An 18,431-nucleotide genomic window follows, 5' to 3' on the forward strand; every position below is an offset into this window, starting at 1 on the left:
AGGCAGTCCCCACTGCCTGCATGGAGCTAACTCGCTGACCTGGGTGGGCCCACAGCGGGCATGAGGGAGAGGAGCCCTGCGCTTGACGGTCAAGCATGGTGTTGACACCAGGCCTCCTCTGACGGTGGGCAGGGGCATGGCTTGTGCACATGCGAGCAGGTTTCAGGCCTGCAGGACGGGCGTGAGTGAACAGGCAGCTGTATGGAAGCTCGTCCCCACCATGCGGCAGGCTCCAGCAGCAAAGGGCGTCCAGCCAGTCTGTGACGCATTCCTATTGCAGCAGCTTTCGGAAGCTGGACGCACACTAGCTGCTTTACATAGTAACAGCTTCCGAGTGTTTCGCAGGAGACCTGCGAGTGAAGTGATCCATGAGTTGCACCCCCATTTCCACCCTATCCCACTCCCCTTAGCTTGTCTGGAGCTTCTCACTGCTTTGGGGTAAGAAGGTAGAGTGGGAAGGCACCACCTTGCGAGGGCAGGCCTGGGGCCTGCCCACCTCTGCCGCACTCCTGCCTTCCTCTCCACCAGCCAGGATCGCTGGAGAAGCTGCTTCTTCACCTGCTTCACCTTCGCTTGGGCGGCAACCGCGGCGCTGCTCCAACACGAAAGTCCTAACCGTTGTCGGACGGGCGCCTCCCGGGGCGGCGTGTCCCGCTCTAGGTCGGGAGCAAAGTTTTGGTGGAAATCAGCTGGCTTAGCGGGGAGGGGCAGCCAGCTCTGCTCCCCCGGGACCCTGCCCAGAGGGGACCCCCCCCCGGGGCACCGGCGGCGCCATAACCCTCTCACGCTGAAAGCTCGAGTGGGGCCGGGGAAAGCAGCACACGGCGAGGGGGGGAGCAGCACACGAGGAGGGGGAAACGGGGGAGCCGCGCGCGAGGGGCCGCGCGTGGGGGCCGGGCCCGCGCGCCGCGCACCTGCAGCGCGCGCGCGAGGGAGGGGGCGCGCGTGGGCGGGGCGGCTCCAGCGGCGGCACATCTGGGCGGCGCGGCGCGCCCCGGGCGACCCCGCGTGAGCAGACAGCGGTCTCCATAGCGACGGGCCGCGGCGGGGGGGGGGGGGGGGCCGCCGCCGCCGCTCCGCCCGCCGCGCCCTTCCCCGCCCGCCGCGCCGCGCCGAGCCGCGGAGGCAGCGCGGGCCATGGGGGCCGCCCCGCGGCGCGGCGCAGCGGCGTCTCGGCGCCCCAGCGAGTGCGGGAGCCGCCGGGGGCGGCGCTGAGCCCCCCGCCCGCCCCCCCCCGTCCGCGCCGCCGCAGCCCCCGGCGGGGAGAGCTCGGCTCGGCTCGGCTCGGTCCCGCCGCGGATGCCGCCATGGGGAGCAGCTTCTCCAGCATCCCCGCGCTGCCCCGCGGCGGCCAGGGCCGCCTGCACCGCGCCCGCCACCACCACCTCAAAGGTACGGCGCGGCCGGGCGGGCACCCCACGCGCGACGCGGTCCCGCACCCCCCAGTCTCCCGTCCCCGCCGCGCCGGCTACCCCGCTTGGGGCAGAGCCGGGGGTGTCCGGGGCTCCCGGTCCGGCTTACGAGCCGCGGTCGTGGCGGTGCCCCGTCCCCCGCCACGAGGGTGAGATCCCTCCTCCGTAATCCCCGTGCCGGGACCCAGCCGGACGGGCAGGGTCTGGGCAGGGCGAGCGGCGCCGGGTGCCCGGGGTCGCGGCGGGGAGGGAGCGGAAAATAACCCGTCGTCCCCGAAAGGGGCTGCCCGGCGGCCGGGCGCCTGCGGTGGTACCCGGCACCTCTCCGCCGGGCGCGTTTTCGCGACCGGAGGCGCTGGAGGAGGCGGGGAGAGGCTGCCAGACATCCGTGCCTGAGCGAGGAGCGAGGGACGGTGCTGTTTCCACAGCCATTGCCAATGAGCAAAACTTGTTGCAGCTTCCCCCGTGTGCTGCAGAATTTGCAAGCAGCATGTAAAAACAGGGATGCTGGTATTCACCCTGGTTTTACTGAGCTTTCGGCTGCTTCCTGGGCACGGTCTGGGGGAGTGGAAGGGATTAGTGATGGGGAGGACAGCTAGCACTGTACCGAAGAATTTTCTGATATTTGCATTATCCTCCCGTTCCGCTCCTCTGCTCCCTTCCCCTGCATCAGATGGCTTGGAGCAGTTGCACAAACCGAAGGTGATCATATCATGGCTTTTTTCATGGCTGTGCAGGAAGACGATAAGAAGGCTCCCTGCCCTGTCGTGGACAGGGGCGGTCGGAAACTCAGCCCAGACAATGGTCGTGTTTAGCGTGAGCCTTGCAAGGAGGGGGGTGCTGCGCCCAAAACGGCAAACCATCATCTTCTGGCAGCGCGAACGTGAAGGCACACGCGATGCCGTAGTAGTCGGTATGCAATTGTAAACTGCCAGGGAGGATTTATCTTTAAGAATCGTGCTGTCAGCTGGAAATCTTTCTGGAGCAACCGTAAGCAGATAAGAATTTATAGACTGGAGCCAGAAGGGACATGCCACTTAATCCATTATCACTGATTTACGTGAGATTTCCAAGATGCCGTGTATGAATCACCTGATTTTGTCTTTTTTTATGGCACTTTTGCTTGTTTCTTTTTTCCTTTAATTTCCATTTCAATTAAATTGCTACCCATGCTGAGGCAGCATGCAGAATTGTTTTCATGTTGTAATGTAGCAGAACCCTGAAATCATTTTGATTTTGAGTAAAGAGTTAACAGGGCAATGTCTATGTTGTAAAAACCAAGCAACTGCCAGGGACAATATGTGCCTTTTCTGTCTTTTTTGAAACCGGACTGCCTCAGGTCTTACATTTAAATGCAGAATAAACAAGTCTGATCAGATCTGACAGGTTCCTGTAAAATGGTCTGGAGGCATAGCAGCAAAAGTATGAATGTCACACAATTTTGTTATATATCTGCCATTTAGCATTTTGTGAAGTGTATTTTAATTGAAGGTCCACTGTTCTTCTTCCCTTAGTCTCTGACTCAGTGTTAGGGACAAAAAGAGCTGGTTGCTTTGGTAATCGCTGGGAGCCTTCAGCCACCATCTAGCACTCTCCTCCTGCATATGACCTCCTCCTAACCTGGTGCCAGGGATAATTTTGGCTTGTTCTTGCTAAAGCAAAAGCCATGAGGGCATTAAGTTTTCCCTGGTGGTCTGGGGACTCTGTAGTCCGTTCCTGAACCTTTACATCTTTGCTACGTAAGAAATAAGATCTCCATACATAGTAGGTCTGCTGCCTACATGCATTGACACTGTAAGTTTTCAGTCCTTTCTATTCTTATTAGTCCTGCAAAAGCCAGCAGAGCTTCTATTGAACCATCCACAGAACAACACACCAGTTGTCCCATCATCTTTACTAAAGCAGACCTTCTGAAGACTGTGAGATACTTTGGTGGTGTCGAAGGCATAACACAGAAGTATCACTGATGTCTGGCATGGCTGGCAGAATATTTAGTTGCTTCTGGTGGTCATGCCTAAGAAGGAAAGCGCCCACCCTAATTCTTAGATTTCAGCTTCAATTTATAAACCAGGTGGCTGGAAAAGGCAGGTCTTTTTTGAAGATGCTTGGAGCACTAAATGTGGAACTGTGGGCTGACCTCAGAGTTGCTTTTGGAATCGGACAACCCTTTAAAATCTGATCTGCCCAGCCCTTTATAGAAGGGCTTCATGCTGCTGTTCACTAGAAACTTCTAGATACCTACACCTTGGAATTACATATGCCAAGGCAGTATGTCACGCCTGGGTATGGTATGGTTAATACAGATATTGGTGTCGCAGTTGTGCCTGCAGGCTTTGGTTCAGCTTGGAGGTAGTGGAAGCTAAAGTCAGTGGAAATAAATCCTCCAGGACCTCAGCAGACCAGATACCACAATCTTGATGTGGTTGTTAAAGTCGTGGCCAGTGGTCAGAAGGAGGCTGCCTTTTGGCAATATCCTGATGAGGAGGTTGAGGTGAGATTATTTTCAGCGTTCCTGTGAGTCCTTCACTTCCTGTGACCCAGATGTGGCTTTTTCTCTGGAACAGCAGAAGGTGATCCACTGTGTCCTTCCCTAATGCTGAGCAAAAGATGGCGATTGTCTGGTAGCAATCTGCTTATGACGCAGCCAGATAAACTCCAGGAGGCTTGTGCTGTCCACCCTCTCTGAAATATGGTTCGTGATGACTATCACACAAGGTGTGTATGGCTGTTTGAAGTGGAACTGAGCAGAAAAACTCCAGCCATACCTGATCTCCTAGATTCTGAGATGGAAAAGACCAACCAGTCAGTTCCTTTGCAACGATGTCTCTGTACTGTTTAATTACTAGTACCAGGGTAGTCTGGCCTGAACTGTTCCAGTCGAAGGGGTTCCTAGTAATTTCTCAAGGCATATGCCCATTTCAGCCCATCTCACTGTGCTGTGGTTCTTCCAAGATAATTTATTCAATTTCCTCTCTTAATTCTCCTTTTTAATCCTGATGTAGCCCCTTAAACTATCCTCCTCGTCTAGTGTTACAACTTCCAAATCTCTGTACCTATTGCATTCTTTTCTTAGCTATTGCCCAGCCTTGCTAGATATATTTAACTCTTCCTACTGTGATTTGTGGGCTGTGTGCCCTTTTAGGGCTGCTGTTTAGTTCCCAGATTTGCTGGTCCAGGATGTTAGAAAAGCAGTTTTTGCTAGCCCTTGGGTCAGAGGTGAGGGCATGGGACCCAAATGCCATTTCCTGGGCTCTTCAGACAAGTTGCTCTTTATCCTCACTTGTCTCTGTGTCCTCAGCTGCAAGAAGGCTTAGCCATTTCTGTGGACAGCAGATCAATGGTACATTGTAAAAGCTAAGAAGTATTACTGTCTCCCATTTTAAATCCTTTCCTCCAGCCTCCTAGTCAGTTTTCCTGATCTTCCCTGAACATCCTCTTGCTTTGGAAGACAGCTTTCCATGGCGAGTGGTAGCTAGCAGGATTTCTTCTTGTAGGTTTTCTCACAGGTAAATGCATCTATGATATTTATGCAAAAGAATGTGTGTGCTGTATTACAGAGGCAGCCCAAATTTGTTGGAGATCCCCTTTTCAGCAGTGGCTGATTACTAATGGGTTATTTTTTGTTATTGATATTACAGTGGCATCTGGAGACTCCCATCAACGTCTGAGTCATGTGCTGGCATGGTCTATGCCTAAAGAACATAAGATATTTACTGCTCTTTTATACAGATAACCTTTACTCATGTGGGTGGGTGATTTCTATGGGACGAGTCTGGGCTTATAGCTCCAAAGTACCATGTGAAACAGGCTGATAGTACCTTGACAGGACAGTTCATAGTCCCTTCTTATGCCTAGGAAACCTCTAGTCAGAGTGAGCAGTCGTTTGCTGAAGGCTGTGACTCTGCCCTTCTGGCACCGAGCCCCCAGAAAACGAAACTTGTTGTGAAGCAAATTACCAAGGAGGCAGGGGCTTTGCTTCTTTTCCTCGTACCTGAGGGTTACCAGTCACGGTTGTATAATCTTTACCTGCATTTTAGCAGTTGCTATTCCAAGCATTGTGTGTCCCATTGACAGGCAAATATGTCAGGCTTTTTTTCTCCTTCCACTGGTATTTTACGAGTGTCTGAATTAAATGCAAAAATGCTAATCTGGCCGGTGTAGGCATTTCAGTAATTGTACGCTGTCGACAGGAAAGAATATCCTGCTGCCAGCTCCATTTTGTGTACTTTCCAGATAAAACTCTGTTGGGAGTAAAAGGACATTAGGGGCTGATGAACACGGGGATTAGAAGTGGGGGTGCAAGTGGTGTCCCTGGACAGGGGTGTCAGTAGTGGTGCTGTGTCCCGTGCTGCATGGAGATTGGTCATCATCTCACAGAAAAAATAAATAAGTTCAGCTCGTATTGCTTTCATAATTGGTTCTTCTTTGAAGTCTCATTTCATCTTCTTCCGGTCTTGCGGAGTCAGGAGGCTCATTCAGTTGCTGGCCTCTGTCACTTACGGCTATGAAGGTTGCCTCCTGCTTCCCGCCCTTCTGCTTTCGTTCTCTCCTGGATTGTGCTTGTTTTCCTCTGACCCGTCAGTGTGTCCAGGGTGTAGATGCAAGCTTTTTTCTTCCTAAGGTTTTCAGGTTTATATGACCTTCTCTCTTGCACTAGATTTTTTCTCAAGCTACTGAACTTTGATTTATTGCACTTAACTGCCTATAATTGTCCAGTACTCCAAACACAGTAATTTACTAAGCTTATTTCTCATTTCCCATATTGCTTTTTGTAAGGCCCTGAAGCCTGTTGATGAAGCAGATAATGGTGCAGTTAGTTTGTCAGAAATTTCCCAGGAAGTCATTTGCTGCTTTGTCAACAGGTGATGCTGTGTATTTTGCCTTGGGGCAAGAAAGGCTGCTTTTGAAAACCACTAGGAACCAAAAGAAGAGTGGAGGGATTGAGCTGAAAATGTTCATCCAAGGCTCAGTAGCAGTCAAAAAAAAAAGCAATTTAGAAATTATAACGAAGCAAAGCAGAAGAAAATAGAGGCCGTGACTACATTGTTGTACGAATATGAACGTTGTGTGTAGTTGTGATTCTTCCCCTTCCCCCATACCAAAAAGGATATAGGAGAACTGGAAAAGGTTCAGAGATGGGCATCAAGGATGATCAAAGGTTTGGAATAATTTCATGTAAAGAATGATTGAATAAGCTAGGACTCTTACCTTTGAACAAAGAGATTGTTAGGGTGGGAAATGATAGAGATCTACAAAATCCTGACTGGCACGCAGAGAAGGGGCAGAGCTCCACTGTTCACTGTCTCTTCTAATACAAGAACTAGGAGGACATCAAATTAAGTTGGTAGATTCCCGGTCCTTTCAAACAAAAGGAGGTTGTAGCCATCTGCAGTGGCTAGTAGCTCTGAAGAGCTCATTGCCAGTGGATGTTATGAACACTAAAATGGGTCCCATTTTAGGGGAGATTGGATAAGGTCATGAAAGAGGAATCCTTTGAAGCTTACTACACACAGAGACCACACACTTGCCCTGCTCCTATGAGCTTCCCAAAGGCATCTTCCTAAGTCCACTTGTGTTCAGCAGGTAAGGATAATGTTGAGGTAAGAACTCAAAACTTCTCCACACCTGTGGCAGGTGGAGCTGGGGTGTTCAGATACTGCAGTGATGGATGGAGGTCATCCCTCCAGCCTGCTCTGATGTTGGCTGGTCTCTAGCTGGATCCATCCTCTTTTTCTTGAACGTCCCCGCCCAGGTTGTCACAGACCGGTTCATTGCCATGGCAGCCTCGGAGTCACACATAGAACATCCTAGGTTTATTTGGGAGACAGTAGGGATGGTGATGGAGTCCCTGTGCAAACTCTCACCACATCTTTCTTGGATGAGACAGAGCGGCTGTGTCTCCTGCGCCCTGTGGTTTCAACAGGTTAAGGTGCTGTTGCATTCATGGGCTTTTTGGACTAAGAGAAGGCAGTTTCACTTAGCTTACTTTGAACTCCTGAGTGACAAGGGCCTGCTGCTTCATTTTGTTTCCGAGGCTGCTGAAATAGAAGCTTTTGTGGGTATCCCTGTGTCTGGGAAAGTTTTTAATACAGAGGCTTGGATGATTTCAGATTTGGCAGCCGTTCTTCTTACCTACTGCTGCTAGGATAATTGCAGGAACCAGCTACTTCTGCATCGCTGAAATTGTTGCCCGTGGCAAGTGCATAAGTACATGTTGTTTTACTTATGGTGCATAACTTCATGGTGGCTACTTATTTCAAGCTGGGAATCCACATGTGCTCTGGCTTAGTCTGCCTTGAAATTTTAGGACATCTGAGCAATCTGGTCCTGACCTGTCCTGAGGAATGGGATCGGCAACACGTCAGTTCCAGGATTGTCTCCGTCCGGAAGTGGTTGATCTAAGACAGACTTTAATCACTGCACTGTGCATGTGCTCAGTTCTGTGCGGCAAACTGACAAATCCCAAAGTAGTTTTAAACTTTAATCACAGCCCTCTGCATGTGCTCGGCTCTGTGCGGCAAATTGGCAAATCCCAAAGTAGTTTGGAGGACAAGAGCTGAATTTTAACTGAAAATTAGAGTCTGGCAATGGTTAAAGTTTCTGCTGTAAATGCAGCATGTACACATGAACCCGAGCTAGCTTTTAACCTAGCTAACTTGGGTATTACTAGCTGGGAAGTGGGGTAGGCACTTGGATAATTACTCGTAGTGAGCTATGTGCTGATGCAACTGTGTAGTTAAAATTGAGCTGGGGTAGATTTTCCTCTCCATTCATTCCTGAGGCTCTCTAGCTGGTAAAAGTGAGTTGAATGTAAGGTTCCAGTTTTACCAGTGTCCATATAGTAATTGTTATTTAGCCTTTTAGTTACTGAAGTCAAATAGGATAGTGCTCCAAAATCGTAGGGCAGAGAATGCCATGGTGATATTATATCTATGTAATTCTCTCTTAGTGCACCTTAGTTCAACTCTTTGCTGAAGTGTAGGGAAGGATTCTCAGCTCTCAGAAAACTGTCAGGTTAAACCTCAGGGCTGTTCTATGCAAATGTCTGAAACATAAATCTTAATAGTTCTTGACCAGCCTCAGAGATAAAATACCTTGCAAGTTTTCTTTCCTTAAAAGACATTCAATGTGTAAAGTGTAAACATTTTTTGGAAAACTGGTAATAAACTTTTAGACACAATAAATTCTAAAGCTACTGGCATTGCTTGCAATGCCTCTTCCCTCTCTTTGTTCCTTCATATTCAATACTTGTGGTTTCATACTGGTAACACAGACACTTCCAGATGTTCCTGCATGTGTGGATTTACACACACGTGCGTGGACATATGCAGGGATTCCCTATTGACTGGCTTTCAGAGAACGGTCTCACCATTTTTATGATATGGCCAGAACACAGCACTATGTCCAGCATCAGGCCTTGAAAAGATTGGCAGCTTCCAGGTTATTTTCCAATTGCATTACAGTCCTTTCAGCAAAGCGATGGCTGGAGAACTCTGTAACTAGTTAATGCTAACAAGGGCAGCTGCTGGTGAAACAAGCCGGTGGATTAGACATAGGGCTATGTATAAATGTTGGCAATCCTGTTGGATCTGCCTTTGGCTTGGACTACTTACTTGTTCGCACTTTCCCCTTTGTGCTCCCTTTGGCTTGTGCCGTGGAGGGTGACTGGGTGCAATGTATCAGGTATAATGAAAACTTTATGTATGACTTCAGAAACCACTACTGAGTGTTTTCCTAGCCAGGCGAGGGCAATATTCTGGGAAGCAATGGCATGAGTAATTGAAGAGGAATAAAGCTGATGAAGAATTCCATTGACCCAGTGGAAATGTTTCTACTTTTGGGGGTATCCTAAAAAAATATTCATGCTGGGTCAAAGAAAAAGCTCTGTTTGCTTTCAAATAAAAGCTTGGTGGATGGTAGCGGCAGGTGGGCCAGATTTGGCAGGTTTCTAGCATTTCCACACATTTTTCTTAGAGGGGTTCAGAAGGTGTTATAGGTGCCTTTCCCAAAAGCGAGGGAAAGGTGATGCCAACATAGACCTCTTCTCAGGAACAGTCATACCTTTTCTGAAATGGCATTTTTATTTTCAGTGATGGTATTGATTTTGGTAAACAGGGTTTCTCTTTGTAAGACGGATCTCAGTGCTTGCATTCAGCAAGTTTTATAATGTTTCGTCAAGCAAGTAAAAAGAATTCCTAACTGCAAAACATATTTATAGTCCCTGAAAGTACTGTATGCGGGCAAAGAACTTGCTAAAAGGCAAATAGATCAAAGCACGTCAGGGCCAGAATTTTCCAATATGCCTGCACATGCTTTTATGGTTACCCTTTGAGAAGAGGACTGATCTCCCTGGGACACCGAAGAAGGAGATGGCGCTTGGGATGCTGAGCAGTGTCAGAAATCTGGACTGCCTTGTCCCAAATAACTTGGAAATAACTAGGGGCACTTCTGGGGTATTGATTTCTTTCTTAGGGACCTTAATGGGAGCGTGAAAGTCTGACCTGGGTATGGTATTGGGCTGGTCTGAAAGCCTGGCCCCGCTGTGGCTGCCATCCAACGGACTTTCACACGGGGGATCGCTCCCCTTCAGATGGAGGAGCAGAGGAGCAAAGGATGGATGGCAGTAGGATGCAGGTTGCTGGAGTTTCAGTCTCCCAGTTCCCCCTTTGTGAGCAGCCCTGGCCTGCTTGTCTGGACATCCTTCCGACTTCAGCATCCTTGAAAGCTGTAGCTCACACCCTGACCCTGACCTGGTCAGAAGAAATGTAATCGTGTTATGCTTGATTCATTCTAATTTACATTGACTTCCCATATGTCAACATATGATTTAAAAACTCCACTGATCATCTTTTATCCTCTGTTAGGCATAAGGTCTGCTTGAATTCCCTTTAACTGCTACTTGGATGGAGATGTGCCTGTGTTTTGTGCTCTGCTGCTCATCAACACCATCTAATGTAAAGATTAGCATTAGAGTCTTAACTTGCTACTGGACAGGCTTTTGCCAGATAAGCCGAGCAGCCATAGATCCAGAACTTATTTGCAATCCAGATTCCAACTCTTCATCAGAAGGTCAGTTTGAATCTCCTTCGGTGATATCTGTTTAATTTTGGGTTTAATTGCACTGGTATTAATCTGGATTTCTTTTCTTTGAGCACCTAGTGCCATTGCATTTTTATATGTATCATGCAGGATCATTTTGGTCCATGATAAATGCTTGGTTTTTATACTTAGTAAGTATTTACTTGGTAGGAAGGGATGAGGTGGTTTCATATAGAAATATTGCATAGCTTTAGAAAGCAGGATACAAATAACTTCAAAAGTTGCAAACAGAATTTAAGTGAGTCATTTGAACAGATGCGATAGAAAAAGGAGAAGGAATTTGTGCCTCACTAATCTATTATGTTGCAGCATTTCAATATGGAAATACAGAAAAAGGAGAAGTAGTTGAGCTGAGCTGTCTATAAAAATGCAGTGAACACATTATAAAGGATGTGGGTAACCTCTGACATACTGTGCTGGATTTCTACATTCTCATCAACTTTCCATGTATCATTTAATACACTTACTTTTGCAGTTCATCCCTTTAACAATTACATGCTTTTCAGGGATAAAATTTACCTATAAAGATGCAAAAAATTCTCCCTATTTATATGTATGAATACCTTTTTTTAAAGACCTCTTGCAAGTTCAGGGCTGAGATGCCAAGTGATAAGTCCTGACAGCTGACAGCCTTATTCCTCCAGCTGAAATCTGCCCTGCATTAGTTGTGGCAGAAAGTTCTTATCATCTGCTGGATGCCTAATGGCCTATATAGATAATCTAGTGTGGAGTGCATTTCTTTTAGACAGTTGTTCTCAGCCAGTATTGGCATGCATTGGCAGCCTTAGCAGAGAGATTAAAAATCAGCTTGAGGTTTCAACTGGAAAAGAGGTGGTCCTGCAGGTGGGAAGGGCAGCAATGAACGGAGCAAGCTCTGGTAACTCTGGTGGCTGAGCAGCTAATGTCAGTCTCCAGCTGTCAGTCCAACCTGAAGCCCAGGAGGAAGAATTGCCAAGGGATGAATGGGAAGAGAGACCGAGGGTAAACTCCCAATTGGGAATGTTAATATTACATCCATTATGAATAGCCCCAGTGTAAAATTAAAAAAAAAAAAAAAGGCTTCAATTGATGTTGTGACACAGGGAAGCGTCAGGCAAAATTAAAATGTCATACTTGGTGCGGTCTTACAACAAAGGTTTTGTGATACACACCCTGCAATGCTACTATAAATAGTCTTGTTATCTAATCTTCCAACTCGGAATATGACAGAAGATTACAAGTAGGAAAACAGTTCAGTGTAGCTTTTAGCTATTTTCCCGCTGCTTCCCTTGCTTCTGCTGGAGCGTTATTGCTGTGCCTCTTGCAATTTGTATGGAGACAACATTATTCAGAAGTACAGAGTGTCACTAGGAGGAGGAGAGTTCAGATAAAGCCCTGAAGATTCATGACACAGTTTAGATAAGGCCGCGTAGGGACTGCGATGAGGGAAGTCAGTCTAGCAGTGCTTTTCAGGGTGTGGTGAGAACTTTTTTATGCCCAATGTATTGTGTCAGATATGGAGCAGGGCATATTTTAATGAGGTGCTTTAAATGCCGGCCTGCAGAGAGAACCAGTTGCCTAACGAGTAACTGAGATGCATGACACAGTGCGGGCCCTGTCCATACAGATTTAGGACCTGATCCAAAACCAACAGAAAGACCCTAGAAAATGGTCAAGTACTGAAATCCTCTTTTTTGTCTCTGGCACACCTTCTGGTGGAGGGCCTTAGAAAGTGATAAAACTTGAAGAATTATGTCTTACGGCAGCTGATGCCAGGAGGCAGAGAAGAGAGCTTGTGCCATCCCCTTGTCCTAAAATAGACCGATGTCTAGGGAGGTAAAATGATTTATTTATTTTTTTGCACGACAGCTCGGCAGCAGAAAGTTCATCTGTTCTGCACAGCAGTCCTGCATCCCTGAATTCCCACACAGTTGGTTCGATCCAGGCTCAGGATCCTGTTTTGCCCCCCAGGGAAGGGCTGGGGCTGCAGGTCACCCCCATGTTCCCAGCCCGCCGAGGCCGCTGGGCCAGTGCTGACCTCCAGGCACCCACGGCACCCTCTCCCTGTTCAGGAAAGCATCGACAGCTTTGTCCTGAGAGGAGGCGATCGTCTCCAGCTACCACGGGCTTTGCTGTAAGGTGAGGCACTTCTGCCTCTTCCAGCCCCATGAGAAGCATCCTTAAATGCTGTTAAAGGCAAAAGAGCCAAAGGATGTCCCTGACTCTGCCTGGCTGAACTGAGGTCTGATATGGCTACAAGATCCTTTAGTCCTGTCCCCTCCTTTCTGATGTTCCCAGGTTAAATTCCCAGGTATAAGCAATCAGAGAGGTGGGCAGCTGAAATGCTTTCTGGACATTGGCTCTCTCAAGCGCAAACCTGTTCACCAGGAAGGAGAGTTACTTTCTCTGGATAAAGTTCAGCAGTGAGATCAGATTTGCTATTGCAACATAGGTTTTATACAGGATAAAATGCTCCCAGAAGTACTTTTTAGCAGTGCTTCTGGGCTGAAGTAAAGTTTTATTAATGAGAGGCTCCCAAACTGTACTGTACGCTGAAGGAGAGCAGGGTGCTTTTGCTCTGATTCTGGGGGCTGATTGAATGCAGTGATGGATGCCAAGTATTTAAATCCTTGCATGAATTTATCCGTTAGATTAGAAAGGGTTAAAAGCAGGAGTTATTTTTGGAATAAACACATTAAATAGTGATGGAAAGTTCCAGCTAGATATTAGATAGTATTTTATTATTATATGTGGTCGTCCAAAGTGTACTGCTGAGACCATCAGACTAGAAAGCTGTAGGGATAACACATTGCTCTAGATTTACACCAGAATACTTGAGCTGAGTTCAGAGAGCTCAATGTCTTTGCTTGTGGCATTCATTGGTATCTTTAGGGATCCAGCCAAATGCAGAGCCACGGCTCTAGACTAGAGGGGCCGGTGATTACAAAACGGAGCTGCTCCATTGCCTCCGGTTCATGGCAACGTGGCTCTGGGAATGTTCGGGGAAAAGGGAAACTTTGCAAGCAAGGTAATGTCTGTTACATTCAAAGTCTCTGCAGTCCACAATTTTCGTCTTTTGCAATTGTATTTTTACAGTTAAATACAGTTAAATTATATTTATTGTATATGTACAATTGCATATAATTTATTGTTATGCAATTGTAATTTTTTCTGTAGAGTTATTCATATTTGTACATTAACATGATGGAGGGGGTGTTTTAATTTTAAATATGTCTTTTAGCATATTGATAAGTGGCCAAACCCCTAGAAAAGCTGTTACTTGCCTTGGAAACCATCCCAAACACACCTCTCGGTTCATTTTGCTCTCTCTTCCTCCTACCAGTAGTCTGTTGTGTTTCTTGTTTAATTTATTCTGTAACTTCACCTTAAATAGCCCCTGACATTTATTTTTGTTTATAGCTCATTTATAGTTCTTTATAGTTTTAGATTTTGTGATTCTATTTTCTCATCACCTCCTTAATCAGTATTTTACCCATATTAGACATAATTTAGCCTTTTAAAATTTCCGTGGGCCATCTTGAAGCCCTTGAATGGTGATTACTTAGAGCCAAACCAAGACTCAGGATGAGGCTGAACTGTTGATCCATAAGCTCCAGGCAAGTTACCTCACTTCCAGTGCTTCTGAGCTCAAAACCGATATTAGTAACTGCTACTTATAAATTGCCTTCTGCGCTCCACAAAATAATAAGATGCTGTAATTATTTATGACAGTTAAAATGCCCTGAAGTATTCAAGTAAAAGCCAAATGTATGTGGAAAACATATCCTGTATAGGAAGGTTATTGTAGAAAAGAAAAGCTGTCTTTCTTCGTCTGTAGGTCACATTGACAGGCAAACTAGAAATATGTGTAAGACATAGAGACCTAGATATGCTAGTTTTCAGAGGGAACTCCATAGCTGCTGCCATTGGACTATTTTCAGGTGTTTAGAGGAGTGAATGACCCAAATATAGTTTCAGCCGGTGACTATTTCATTTCCATAGCAATGCAAATACGGTACATAAAGGCTAAGAGCTCTGCATCTAATTTAGCAGTGTTGCTTTAGCAACACCATGCAGGATGCAAATAGTCTCCTTGGTAACACTTCCTAAGTGTCATTAGATAAGCGATGGTTATAAACACGGAAGCAGATCGGAATGAGAGACAGGCTCTTGCCCTATGTCTTTTTATAGCCCCAGACATCATGATTAGCAGGATGGTGAAAGGCAGGAGAGAAGATGCTTTGAAGACCGTCGCTCTTGTTAGCCTTTTGCATTTTGTGCTTTGGAAGAGCACACCTGCGGAGAGTGGGTTTTCTGTCTTGGATCGTTTAAGTGACGGGAGGGCACTGTCCCTGCTCGCAGACCTGCATGTCAGAGGCTGCACAACTGTCCTCCCTCCTCTCTGGGGCAGGCAGACGGCAGCCATCCTGCCCTCCTCCGTAACGGCATACCCGCGTCTCGGCAAGTTCTGAATCTGCAGGTTACAAATGGGAGAGGGAACGAGAGCCTGGAGGCCGGCGTGAGTGAGGCACCACTGCCTTCACTCCAGAGTCCTGAGGGATGGAGGTGCCGGACCTGCCTCTGGGCTGCCATCATGTGCTGCCATCATGTACCATCTCTGTTCCCTTTCCTGCCAAGACATTTCCCCTGCTCCATATCTTTGCTCTCCAAAACCAGATTTGGGGTCATTTGCAGAATTTTGAAGACTCTTTCCCAGGAGGTAGCAGCCCAGTAGGGATGAAAATGTGAAATGGGGTTACTTAACGCTCAGAAACAGGGCAGTTGTTTCTGCTGTTGGCATTGTCATATAGACAGAGTCGTGAATGGAGGCAGCTTTTCTAGCACTTATGATAACTGTTTTTTTCCAAAAGCCTCAGCTGTTGGACTGTAGGGGTTACACAAACATACGAGCTTTTGTTTAAAAACTCCTCAGTTTTGTACGCTTCTCTGTCACTGAGAAAAGCTAAAAGGTATAAAAAGAATATGACCTAATGGCTCAAAAATCAGAAGGCAAACAAAAGAACTACCAGTGCTTTTGTTTTAAACTGATCTTTGTTTCAGTCCCTCTGGGTTATGCCTGTGGATCTCATCCATGGAGTCTGAATGCCTGATAATGTCAACTGGACACATGAAAGACAGTGATGGAAGGAGTCAACTCCCCAGGGGCATCAGAAGAGGTTTATTCTGGTTTGGGATGAAAGTTTGAAAGAGCAGATGGTTTTATTTTATCATAAGCTTGACCTGCTTCGGTGGAAAGAGGCAGTTGGTGGACTTCTGTGTTCTTTTCAGAAATCCTCTGAACGAGAGCTAAGCCAGACCCTTGCAGCCAAGCAGTGCCTGAACTGTGATGTACAGGTCCACATGTAAGGCTAGTGACTTGGGACTGTCCAGTCTGGTGGTCTGTCTGTCATTTCAGCAGCGTGCACCACCCTGCAATTTAGACACATGGCAAAAGACAGTCCCAGTGACTGCAATTTTTTCTTGTTCTAATCCAAACACTGAATTCAAAGGCTATTGGTCTCTCTTTTCAAGGAGAACTGACCAAAAAGCCCAACCCTCCCCCACAGCCCTTTTTCCCTCCCAAATCCTCTTGGCATTGATCCATGTTCATATCGCTCTTATCTCATGGCTTCTGCTCTACATGTCAGTGCTAATTAACAGGGGTCCTTGGCCCTCTGTGTATTTAAGGTGAGTTACAATCAAACGTTTGTTTGTGAGATGGGCGCCCGTACATCTCCACCTTCCCAGGGGACGCCGGGGGGACTGTTAGCCTTGTGCGTGACAAGCTGCAAGAAGCGAAATCTGAAAAACTGCTTCACCTCTACAATGTCAAATGCATGCAGGTGAAGCTCTCCTGCTGTGGGTGAGAGAAGCGTTTCCTAAAGCTTCTAGAGATTAAAATAGAGAGTCTGGGGTCCCCTTACTGAATTGCCTCCATCCCATCCTTGAGCTCCTGGGGTTTCACTGGGAAGCACTGGCGAGTTTTCTGCATTGCAAAGGAGACACGGGAGTCACTCGATCCCGGGATGCAGTTCCAGCCCTAAGGCGAAATGCTGCTGCCGTCACTGCGCAGCATAACGGGCTTCATGCCGCAGGTCTGGGGACTGATGGAAGGTGAGGTTTGTCCCAGCGTTGCCACGTGTTCGGCAGCAGAGTCACGGAGCAGCCATTCCTCGCCACCGTGGCCTGTGGCTTAGTGGGATGTGGGAATCTGGACACGTGACTTTGCTGAATGGCAGCTCAGCCCTCAAACTCCCCTCCCCTCTGCTGTGTGCAGAGGAGAGCATTTCTGTCTTGTCTCCCCAGGACAGCCAAGTTGCTGCGTTTCTGCCACCTGGCATCTGGATACTCATTCTTAAACATTTGTGGGCATTATCTTTTAGAGCAGCTTGGGATAGCGAGATGATCTTTCTTCCTGATAATCCTTGCATGTTTCTGTTGCGGAGAGATGGAGTAAAGCTCATGTCTTTCGGGGAGGATCAAAGGGCACGTGGGTAAGCGAGGATTTCTCTGTGTGCCCTTTCACGGCGCGCTGGGTTCCCCGTGTTTCTGCCCAGACTGCACTTGTGCCGCGGAGACGCGGCCAGAATAGCATCTCTGTGTGACGCTGGTTCGGTGCCAATTCAGCAGAAAGAGCAACCGCTTTTGCATTTCCAACGCCGCTTCCCGAAGCACCTGGGTTTTCCTTGGAGATCTCCTGCTAGCACATGGAGCCAGCCTAGCTCGGAGGGCACATGGGAGCACGGGCCCCTGCCGTGAGGCCGTAAGCCAAAAACGCCCCAGCTTTCAGCTCGTGCACCTGCGACGAGAGCGCTCTGGCTTTTTTGCAATTCCAAACGCCCCTTAGACAAGGGTTTCAGTGCAAGCAGGGCGGCTCTGGCCTTAGGCCTTTTTTTAGACCTTGTGGTTTTTTTTCCCATAGCGGGAATCAGGAGTTTCACACCCCACTGGAGCTTTCTAGCCCACAAGGAAATCCCTTCTTTTCTCACTTGCTTAGTGGTTTACTAAACTTTGATACTGCTGTTTGCAATGCAGCTGGGGTTAGAGGCAGGACGGCAGTACGAGCGCTATGCTGCAGCTCTGATGAGGGCTGCCCAGTCGCTGGGCAACATGCTGTCCTTGGCTCCCCAGCTCCTTACGGCACGGCTCCTTTCCCCTGCGCGCCAGCGGGGCTGCAGCTCCCACCCACGCTCGCCTGCCTGCGTGGGAGGGGAAGTCGCCCAGGGTCGGACGCTGTCCCTCCGTCCTTCCCCTGCGGTCTGGTAGTCTCCACGTGAGACCACAGTGACCCCCTGTGCAGCCCTCTGTAGGAGGACATCCTGGTCCCCGATCCAGCACCTGAGACTCCCTTGTCCTCTCTGCACCCCCCTGCTGACCTCCAGGTCTGATTTTGCTGCCTGCTCCTGTGAATACGCGCCTTTGTCTGCAGAAAAGCAAACAGAAGAGATTGCAGCCAAAAATCCTTCCGAAGCAACCTGGGCAGCCGTGGGGCGACTCTCGCTTTGACGCAGACATCTCTCTCGTTCAGCATTCCCCCCCCGACAGTGAATTATTTTCTGCAATTCTTTTTTTGCTCAGATGCGTTTATTATCACTTTCTATCCGCTTCCTCTGCGGCTGGGAGCTGCTTTCCCCCCATGCAGTCATCCGCAGTGTCTCATGCGGGCACCACTGACACCCCTATGCGTTATTTTTATATTTTTAGTGATCTTCCTTGTGCAATAGCGTGAGTTATCTTTTTGATGAGCATCTTCTTAGCAGAATATTAATGTATATAATTAAGATAGTATTTGGCTCTTGAATCACACTTTCATCCAAAAATTGTCTTAATTACACAGCTGTTCCTCTAGGAATGAAGCTGTGTTTGTTTTAAATGCTTAAATATGGAGCTAGGGGCTAAATTTCTTTATCCAAGAAGAAAACCTCCCTTTCTGATTTCTAG

General features: G+C 47.8%; 1 protein-coding gene across 1 annotated transcript in view; it reads left to right on the forward strand.

Annotated features, from left to right (window-relative positions):
* Nucleotides 1-1,081: 1,081 nt before the first annotated feature.
* The window catches only part of NEURL1 (neuralized E3 ubiquitin protein ligase 1), a 166,913-nt gene continuing 149,563 nt past the window's right edge, over nucleotides 1,082-18,431 (forward strand). The window contains exon 1 of the mRNA XM_026117434.2: nucleotides 1,082-1,392. Coding sequence (XP_025973219.1) covers nucleotides 1,308-1,392 — 85 coding nt within the window. The 5' untranslated portion in view covers nucleotides 1,082-1,307. The remainder of the gene's footprint in view (nucleotides 1,393-18,431) is intronic.

The sequence above is a fragment of the Dromaius novaehollandiae genome, chromosome 6 (genome assembly GCF_036370855.1).
Source record: "Dromaius novaehollandiae isolate bDroNov1 chromosome 6, bDroNov1.hap1, whole genome shotgun sequence".
In the NCBI taxonomy this organism is placed as follows: domain Eukaryota; kingdom Metazoa; phylum Chordata; class Aves; order Casuariiformes; family Dromaiidae; genus Dromaius; species Dromaius novaehollandiae.